Source organism: Numida meleagris, chromosome 7 (assembly GCF_002078875.1).
Source record: "Numida meleagris isolate 19003 breed g44 Domestic line chromosome 7, NumMel1.0, whole genome shotgun sequence".
Taxonomy (NCBI): domain Eukaryota; kingdom Metazoa; phylum Chordata; class Aves; order Galliformes; family Numididae; genus Numida; species Numida meleagris.
This window is the reverse complement of record NC_034415.1, coordinates 4199214-4209076: the sequence shown is the minus strand read 5'-3', so window position 1 is coordinate 4209076 and position 9863 is coordinate 4199214. Positions and strand designations below refer to the sequence as shown.

The following is a 9863-nucleotide window of genomic DNA, read 5'->3' as shown; positions in this document are numbered from 1 at the left end:
CCGGGCGCGCTGCGGGGCTGCCCGGCCGCCGCGGGGCCGCCATGCCCGCCAAGTCCAAGTATAACCTGGTGGACGACCGGCACGACCTCCGCATCCCCCTGCACAACGAGGACGCCTTCCAGCACGGCATCTGCTTCGAGGCCAAGGTGGGCAGCGGGCGCGCGTCCCCCGGTGTTCCCCGTTCCCCAGCTCTCGGTGCGCGTAGCAGTGATTTTTTTTCTCCGCTTGTCCCTGGGAGCCCTTTCCCCCAGGCTCAGCTGCCAGGAGTTGAGTGAGTCTTTCCGACCATCCCAAAGGGGGTAGAAGGTGGCCAGGTGAGTCAGGTGGGGACCCTGCTCCTTCACCCCTCCGTAGCATCACCTGGGGATGTTGGCCCCGGGGTGCAGGTGCGGTCGGGAGCCTCTTACTCCCGCGCTCCCCAGGGAGATGAACTTGGGGTGAGCGGGTGGAGGGACCGGGTGCCATTTGCTGAGGGCTGGGAGAAGTCAGCACTGGCTCCAAGCGAAGACTTGCTGTTTCCCCTTGCAAATAGAAATCATTCTCGCTAGTGTGTTTGGCAGGAAACACTGGTGTTTGTTTTTTTTCTTCTGAGACCACTCAGGCTCTTACTGCATTTAGGCTGTGGTGTCCCATGTCTCTGGTGCTCACAGCCCAAGAAAGCCAAGCATCTGCTTGCCTTGCCCATCCGTGGGCAGGTAGCTGGAGGGAGATAGCAATGGAATTTGGAAAGCAAACACATTAAATCCCTATTCCTGCTGCTGTTCATGGAGTTACAATTGTCACATCAGTGAGCTATTCCAGTGAGGCTCAACTGGAAAAAAAAATGGTCTAGAAGAGTTTCTGAGCAGCACCTGTCCCTTGTACCCAGTTACCCTTGGGGCACAGGTGCTCGCAGAGGATGGATCCCAGCCCTGGCACCCAGTGCTGCGTGGTGCTTTGAGGACAAGCCCACGTCCTGCTGCAGGGCTCAGGGGCTGCATGTTCCCTCTGCTCACAGCTGGCAGGGTCTGCAGAGAGCAGCAAGGTGCAGTTGTTCAAGGAGCAAACTTACAACCTGCTTTGGAACTGCTCCTAGGAATGACTGTTCAAATTCTGCTTTACATCCTTTTGCTCCTGGGTTATCGCAGCTGGTTGCAGTGTTTCTGCCAGCACCTGCTGCACAGCAGCTCCCTTTTAAATCGCTTTGTGGGTGCTCTGCCCCTTCCCCACCTGGCTTAGGGTGGGAGCAGGGACTTGGGGTGAAGAGGAGGACGTGGCTTTATTGCCCCCCGATCTGCTTGCTGCTCGTCTCTTCTCTCTGGGGTTCTGGGGTGGTGCGTGCGAGTCTTTGTTAGCTCCTCTTTCTCTTATTTTGTATCCTCTGACACGCATTCATGCCAAGCACGGGCTGTATGAAGCCCCGCTCTTGAATTCGTGTATTTCTCCAGCAGCTCCTGATGCCAGATGCAGAATGCAGATGGCTTAGGCAATTACTCCATCCTTTTATTAGATTGGTGGAGATTAATTAAATGCTTACACTCCTTTAGTTCCTTTTATCCCCATGAATCCTGGGTGCTGAAACCCACACGGCTCTCATTGGAGAGAGGTGCGGAGCGCGCGTTCTGCTGCTGGCGGGGGAAACGGGGCTTGGGTTTGGAGCAGAGCAACACCGAAATGAGAAATCCATTCCTCTGAGCCCTTGGCAGGACTACATATGTGTCTGTGGGCTGGGGCAGACCCGGGGGCCATGGAGCATTGTGAGCAACCCGGCCTCTGCCTTCAGCTGTGCCTTGCTCCTCCTCCTCTTCTCCCTGGTATGCAGCGTTGGTCCCATGCCCACCACCTTTGTTCTGGCAGTGGTTGGGATGTCCAGGTTTGGCCCTTTCCAAGCACGGGGTGACGAGCACATGCAGTGCTGCTGAGGGTGATGCCACCAGGGCTATTGGCAGCCACACACTCTGGCACAGGGACGCTGTTTCTGAGCAGGGCACCCTCCAAGCCTCACGGTAATCCATTTTCTGGAGATAAACCCAGTAACTGGAGAATCACACTCCATCTTCTCAGGGAGTAGCAATGCGGTTTGCACTTCTTGATCTGTTTTTTGCTGGCCACCTTTCTTGGCACTGAAACCTCCACGTCTTTGAAGTGCCTCGATCAAGCTGGTGGGAATCGGAGGAGCTGGCTTGAGGGAAGGCAGCTTCACTTTCTGCCCATTGTGGTCAGAACTGTTGGATTAAATCAAGAGCCAGGCCTCTCGGGTGTGCTGAAGCACTCGGATGAAAGAGCTGCGAGCTGCAGCGTGTCGCAGGGGAGCTGGCATGAATTCCCACTTGTGCATTAGTTTCCTGTTTAAATAAATGGGTATTTAAAGAATAAAGACACCTTCTGTCCACCTCTTCCCACCATGGCTCTTCCAGTTGGGCAGGCTGCAGGGCACATGAGCCTGCTCTTTGTTTTCCCAATGTCCTGCTGCTGTGGGATGAAATCCAAGGGCAGCTCAGGTGTTGGAGAAGGAGATGCCTGGGGTCCACATGCAGAGCCACCAGTGCCTGCAGGCTGCAGGCACCTCCCTGCCAGCAGCCTTGGGAGCAGATAAGTGAGGGTGGGTTGGAGGATTGCTGCTGTTTTGGCAGCAGGTGGGTTTGGGGGTTTGGGTGGGCTTTATTTTTTTCTTATATACTCCCCTTACAGGATCTTGGCAACCATGCATTTTCTGTCATGTTTGTCAGTACTTTTCCCCACTTTTGTGTGTGGGAAACTGAGAATGAACCAAGCATCTGCTGCCGTCTATGTTTGGAGACAGGACATGGAGGAGACTTTGCACAGATCCAGTGTGTCCCTTTGTGCAGATCCTGCCAGGTCCAGCAGACTTGCCTGCCTGCCTCTCACAGGGCTGTGCTGGTGCCAACAAATTTCAGAATTTGAAGCAGGATAGATGCAGGCACCTCTGACCTGGGTCATCCATCCTCGTGCCCTGCCGCAGCCTGCCTTTGTGGGCATTTCTCCATCCCCTGCTCAGGCTTGTTGGCAGCCGGGCAGTGCTGGGAGCAGGAGACAGGTTGCTCGAAGCTCATACCTCCAGGTGCCTGGGAGAAGCTTGGCAGCAGTGCATGGGGGTGTTGGTACTGGCAACTCCCGAACACAGTGTGCTCAGCGAGGTCTGCTCACCAGGAGTAAAGCTGCAGCGCGGGATTGCTTGCTCCGGGCTATAAATAACCTTGCCGAGCACCACAGAAGTTCTCCTCTGCAGCAGTGGCATATTTTTGCCATACTTGTTAAGTCAGTTTGGAGGCTGCTTGCTGGAGCTCCCAGCAAAGCTCTCTGCTGAGACTTGGTGGAGCTGCAGAGAGGGGCCCTGGGGCAGCTCTGTGGCGGTGCAGCAGAACTCAGAGTGCAGTGTGTGCACGAGGATGGAGAACAGGCAGTGTTTTCCTGTCCTATTGGGAGTTTGTCCTTCCAGAGCCTGGCACTGCTTCCCCTTTGCCAGTGTGTCATTGAGATAAAGGCGTTCCCAAACCTCTCCTCTGGGTCTTTTTGCAGGAGACTGTGTAGCGTGTTCATCGCCCTCTGCCTCGAGCTGCATGGCTCTGGCATGATGCTGCCATGCTAGCCCTGTCTCTGTCCCCAAGTGAGGGGGGCTGGCAGGCTGCAGGCTCCCAGGCACATGACTGCCCAGGGCTGGGAAGAGGAGGCTTTTCCGTTGAAGTCAGCTGGCACATCAACTTTTCCATTCCTGCTGGCCCCTGAGTCTGCCCTGCTGGGTGTGAGCAAACCTCTCCCCTCGCAGGGCAGAGCTGGGTATGGGATGTTCCCCTGGGCTGTTTGGGGAAAGCAGTTCCAGTGGGATGAGGGCCCCCGCAGACCTGTGTGCAGGCAGCAGTGACGGAACCACAGCCATGGGTTTCCCCATAGTGCTGCCCTATGCTTTGGGGTGTGCTTCCCCTCTTCTGCCTTGGCCCCAGTGTAATCTCTGCCTTGGCTTTTAGCTCCCATGCTGCAGTGTCTATGGCACTGGCACAGTGGAGGGAGCAGCGCTGAAAAATGCTGTCTGGCTTCTCATGGGAATGAGCACAGTAGCTGGGGAACCCAGGCAGGATTTGGGTCTGGTGCTGCCTGCGGCTCCCACACCAGCAGCTCTGCCCCTGCTGCCGGCTCCTTATCTCAGGGCAGCTCTCAGGGCTGGCGAGGATCCAGGCGGCCGTGTTGGGCTTCCCCAGTGGGATGATTCAGCCCTGACCTTTGCACGATGCCGGGCTGCGGGGTGCCGACGTGCTTGCTCTCCATGAAGGCTTTCCCGCTCCCACGGACATAACTTGGGAGGCATCCCTGTGTTTTCAGGCAGATCTGATCTTCTGAAAGGAATTCACTTCTGATGGGACAGGATAGCGTTAAACAACCTCAAGATAAAAAAAAAAAAAAAAGAAAACAACAAAAAAAAACAACCATCAAAACACAAAAGCTAAATGATTTGTGCAAGCATTGCAAAATGTATTTCCCGGTTTTCTCGTGTTTATTTTCCTCCTGCCCAGGGAGAGCTGGTATTTCCCTGAGCTGGCAAGGGCCCACAGGCACGCTGCCTGTCCTCCCAGGGGATGGGGAGGCTGTGCAAGGTGGCCCTGCTCCCAGCAGCAGCTCCGGCTGATCCCACGCTGCTTCCCCAAGCGAGACTCAGCGGTGCTGGTAGGAGGGCCAGGGGTGCTGATAAGCACGGCGCTTTCTCACACCATCCTTACTCCTTCACGCTGGAAGGCTGACCTCTCTGGCTGCATTTTTTGAGGGATACTCATCACACCGTGAGGAGTTATTCATCTGCAGGGCACTTCCCACTTGCATTTTCTTCCCTGGATTCAGAAAGTATCTGGAGAGGCTTTGTCTGTTTCCGGAGTGAAGGAGAGGTGGATGGTTTGGGGGCTGTGAGCCATGTGCCGAGGTGCTGTGGGCTCGGGGTCTGTGCTCCCAGCAGCAGGGTGCGGGATGTGGGCAGGATGCTCTGGTTTTGAGCAAAGTGCATCCTGTGCTGTTGTTTGGTGGCCAAGAGTTCCTACTGATGCTTTCCAGAATTGATACAAAAAAGGGAAATAAATTCATGGCAAAGATGCCTCTCGTAGTAAAACTTAAACCCTTGATTGGATGGGAAGACTCTGTTTAGGGGCTGTAATTGCTACTTTTGCAGTCAGGCTTCAGCTGCTGGGGTTTAGAAAGTGAGTGCTGCCTCTGCCTGTGGCTGCGTCACGGGGCTTAATTCCCGGTTGCATAAGGCTGTCCTGCACCGCTGCCGCACATGACGAGCGAGCCAGCTGTTTGATGTTTATTTTTATATCCCCTCTCTTTGCGTGTCCTCATGGCATCCACTGCCAGGTCCTGCACTGTCACCATCTGCCTGCCCGTGGGATCCACGCAGGGCTCATGGTGGGCTCAGCACGTGCTGGGGAGAGCTCGTTGTGCTCTGTGCCCAGATGGGCTCTGTGTGGAGGGGTAGGGGCAAAGCCTGCTGGCGTTGCCTGGGGGCACCCAGGGCTTTGCACAGCTCATGCTTTTTCATCTTGATTTATTAATAAGATTAATCTGGCTCTTGCTTGGAAGTGGGAATGCTATGCAGAATGAGACAATGGATATAGATCCTTATGTCCCTTCCTATGGTGGGAAACTTGAGCTGTGCAGTGTCCAACAGGCTTCTGAGCCATGTGCAGCGTACAAAGGACTGCCTCATTTCAGTCATTCAACCCATTATAGGGTTTTTCTACAGGAAAGCCACTTACTCTGTCAGACAGAAAGGATGCTCACATGAGGACCGGCTAAAGAAGCAAAAGGTGACACAGGAGGGGAAGCACGACCACTGTCTGTAAGCCACGCCGCAGGGCAGGAACAGGCAGAAAGCGAGGCTGGGAAATCTAGGGCAACTGCTCTTTGTGGGCAGGGGGAGGGCTGGGAAGGGGCGAGGAGAGGTCACTGCTTGCGGCACTTTGGGCATGGTGGGCAGAACACTGGGCTGTGCGCAGGGGTGCAGAAGGGCAGTGTGAGGCCGTGAGGATCCAGAGCTGTCAGTGACATGCAAACAGGGCTAACCCGCTGTTTCTTTCCCTGCAGTACATAGGCAGCCTGGATGTGCCGCGGCCAAACAGCAGGGTGGAGATTGTGACAGCCATGCGGCGGATCCGGGTGAGTGCTGCAAGTATGCTCCTTCCTTCCTTCCCCTTGGTGCAGGGGCCATAGCCCTCCCCTTCCCAGGGCTGCCCACAGCTGCAGGCTTCCCCTGCTCCCGCATCGAGATGGGTGCCTGGTGCAGGCTGCAGGGTTGCTGGCACCTGTACGTAATCGGTTGTTGGTCTTGTTCCTGGTTCCAAAGCGGCAGCGTACGACTTGTAGGGGAGGAACGTTTGTTTTCTCCTGCTGGCCTAAGAGCATTGGCTGTGTGACATTTTGGATGCTAGATGCCAGCAGGTCCGTGCCCACTAAGTGGCCCTGTGCAAATGAAAGCTCTGAATTCAAGTAACCGGCAGCACGTGGGTGAGCTGCAGGCCAGCCGGCAGCAGGCTCGCTCGGTGGTGAGCAGGTCAGGGGATGTCAGCTGGCTCTGAAGTCATTGGGCTTCCCAAAATAGGGACGGCCAGGATGCTGGGCGCTCTGGTCACATAATACCTGGCCCGCAGCCACCGGAGCAGCTCTTCCTCTGCTCCCCTCCTGCAGAACATGCAGCTGGGAAGCCTCCAGCCTCCCTCAGAGGGGTCTGGCGTCCTGGCACAGGTTTTTCATTTCCAGTTTTGGTGCATAAATAGCCCCTGGGCTTTTCTTGACAGCACTCCTGCAAGCTGCCCTGCATGCCCAGTGACTGGGAGGTCTTAGTTGGAGTTAGGTTTGCTCACATTGGTTCCGAGCTGGTTGGGGATATGTTAGGCCATCAGGAGCTCCACAAGATTCATGGGCAGCTGTTTCCTATTCCTTCCTTCAAGTTCCCTGGGACAACTGTTGTCTTGGGAAAAGACAACTGGGATACGGCTTCCAAAAGTAGCAGCTCAGCTACCCTGTGTGGCAGCGGGGCCCTAGGGGGGACACCCTGGGAGCCTCATGTGCTGCCAGAGGACACAGGAGCAGTGCTGGGGCTGGCTGAGCTTGCAGCATCCTGCTGGGATGTCCCCCGACCTGGGGGGCACGCCGGACACGCATAGCAGGCATTGCTGGCATTCCTGATGCCTGCGCGCTCCCTGCTCCCCCGCAGAGGCGGCACTGCACGGGAGCCAGATGCACGCCGAGAGCTCGGCTCCATCTGTTTTGTGGAGCTGGATCGAGAGGGGCTTTATGTGGGGAAACTGTATTTTGTGAGAGTGGGCAGCCTGATGTAGTGGGTGACAGCCCTGTCCATGGCAGTGGGTTGGAACTGGGTGATCTTTGAGGTCTCTTCCAACCCAAGCAATTCTGTGATCTTCGGCCACGTGTGCAGCAATAAATGCAGGAGGCCAGGGCTTGTTTTCCTGGCGAGCAGCTGGGTTTGTGCATGCGCTGCTGAGCCCTTTTTCCTCCTCATCTCCAAACAGGGTGGCCTGAGCACTCAGAGCAATCACAGCACCATCCTAACCACACAGGCTCAGAGTTGCGAATGACTGGAGTTTAAAATACCTGAACTAGCTACAAATACACTTCTTTTTACTTTTCTTTTTCCCAGGATGGTTGAGCACATGGAACCCTAAATAGCAGCCATAACTGTATGGGTTTTTAATGCAGTCATGATGTAAGCACACACAAATGCCTTCCACCCGGTGCTCCTGGCATGTTTCCAGTGCAGCCATGTTACCTGGCACAGTCATTCCAGAGAATTTCCGCTCCTCTTTTTTGCTGCTTGGATTGCTGTGAACGTGGCTTTAATCCAGGTTTTCTCTGGTTCCAGAAAGGATGAAATCCTATATAGGCACCGGTTTAAAAGCTGTTTCTGTGGAGGTCTTCTGCAAGCCTGTTGCTGGGAAGTGTCCAGCGGAATTTTACAGGTTCAAAATGTGGAGGCATTTCGGGTGTTTTAAAGCCTAACTCCTCCAGACCTCCTGCTCTGACAGGTACATCTGATTTTGTGTGATTTCTGCTTTGCATAGCTGAGCTTCATTTTAGCAAATTGGCAAAATTTCTGAATTTCAACAAGCTTGTTTAAAGCAGAATTTTTCATCCTCTGAAAGCCACATGCACAGTTGGACTGGTGCGAAAATTGCTGCGTGTGGCCAGTCATTTGCACGGAGCCCACGGTGTAATTTGCAGCTCATTTAATTAGCGTCTTTCTGAGATATACCTGTTAGCACTGTGGTGAGTTTATAAGTGTTAGGACACTTATCATGTCTTGCTTGACGAAAGGGAAAGAAGAAGGCAAGCAGCACAAGCACTGCGGTTTGTGCGGTAAAATGGAGCGGTGGGGGGGTGGGCTGTGGTCCCTGCGGGGGGATGTGTGGGGGGCTGGGGCTCAAGGGGGGCTGCGAGGAAAGCACAGCACTGGGAGCAGGGTGAGCTATTAGAGCTAATGGCTTCCCATCATTATCCCGAATGAAGAAGGTTGCGTTCTATTAGATCTGGGAGGAACGGGTGGGTTATCTGTAGCAATTGCCATTTATCGGATTAAAGAGGGTGAAGGCGAGCTTATTGATTTCTCCCGGCGCCGCCAGCACCGCTTAGCTTTGTACTGATACAGCCTCCCACTTACTTCAGACCTTGCCCTGGTGGCATCACTGAACGCATGCTTGTGGAATGACTCCTGAGGATGTGACTGCATGTGTAATGCCTCTTGGGTAGGGAGCAGCGCCGCGCTCCCTTGGTAAGACCTTGGTAAGATGTTGGAGGACTTGTTGGAGGTGCTTCATTAGGCTGTCCCTCCCTACCTTGACTGTTCCCACATTGTTACCAACATGCAGTCGCTGAGGGATAAGGCTGTGTTCTTTGTCACCAGCATAACACCCCTGGGTGCTCACTGTCATGCAGGGGCGAGGCTCGCTCTTGCAGACCTTTCCTGTGCATTAGAAAAGGTCTAACATTAGAATTCTTAACGCTGTCACATTATCTATGTGTTACCGTAGTGCAGCAAAGATCGCTATGCCTTCTGCAGGTTAGACGCTCCAAAACTGATGCAGGAGCATTGCTGAAAATGAGGGTCAGAGGGATGTGCTGAGGTGGGGTTGATTTGGGGCTTCAGCTTGTCCTGGCATCTCCCAGTAGGCGCAGCGCAGAGCCGGGCTTGTCCCACTGCTCCAATCCCCAGGAGTTTCTATGACTCATCGCACCCATGGCACTGCTTTTGAGATTTACTTCTGGTTTCCTGCAGCATGGAATTTTCCTGCGGGTTTTGGAATAAACCAGGGCATTCAGCCTACTGCCACCATGACGGCTTTGTGCTCCTGGGATGGCATTAGGTCTGGCTGCTCCCTTGTGCTGACTGCTGAAGCCTGCACTGCGTGGAGCTGGGCACAGCAGTTGTGGGCAGGTGTCTGCATGGCAGAGATGCCATACCTGGCTCCAGCTGCCTGAGTGAGGGCACTGGGGAGAGAGAGGCTGGGGAAAGAAGAGCAAAGAGCAAAAAAATCTCACAAGCAGGAGGTCAGGATCAAGCAATACTTTATATCTGTTTTATGGATGAGAGACTGCGACTTAGAAGAGGAAGGGATTTGTCAGGCTTATCCAAGCTGAAATCAACATTTCAAATGCTGCTCTTGTGTGTGATCCTTTCTGCTCTTGTGCTTCTCTGCTGGTCCTCAAAGGCCAAGGACTGCTCTGTTTAATCTGCTGGCACGTTCCCTGCTGCATCACCTAGGCAGAGCAGCGCAGAGCTGCAGCACTGCGGACTGCAGACACACCTGCCCTGTGCAGTGTTGGGCAGAGCAGGGCTGTTGGATGAGCTGAACCAACCGAGTGCGGTT

The 9863-nt window shown here is 54.6% G+C and overlaps 1 protein-coding gene across 6 annotated transcripts in view; it reads left to right on the top strand.

Moving 5' to 3' along the window:
- Positions 7–9863, top strand: part of NOS1AP (nitric oxide synthase 1 adaptor protein) — a 32080-nt gene continuing 22223 nt past the window's right edge. For 5 of the 6 annotated variants that reach the window (XM_021404708.1, XM_021404707.1, XM_021404706.1 and 2 more), the window contains exons 1-2: positions 7–146; positions 6067–6138. In XM_021404708.1, coding sequence (XP_021260383.1) covers positions 42–146; positions 6067–6138 — 177 coding nt within the window. In that variant the 5' untranslated portion in view covers positions 7–41. Of the gene's footprint in view, positions 147–294; positions 315–6066; positions 6139–9863 lie in introns of those variants that run through there. The other variant, XM_021404710.1, reaches the window with a different exon arrangement.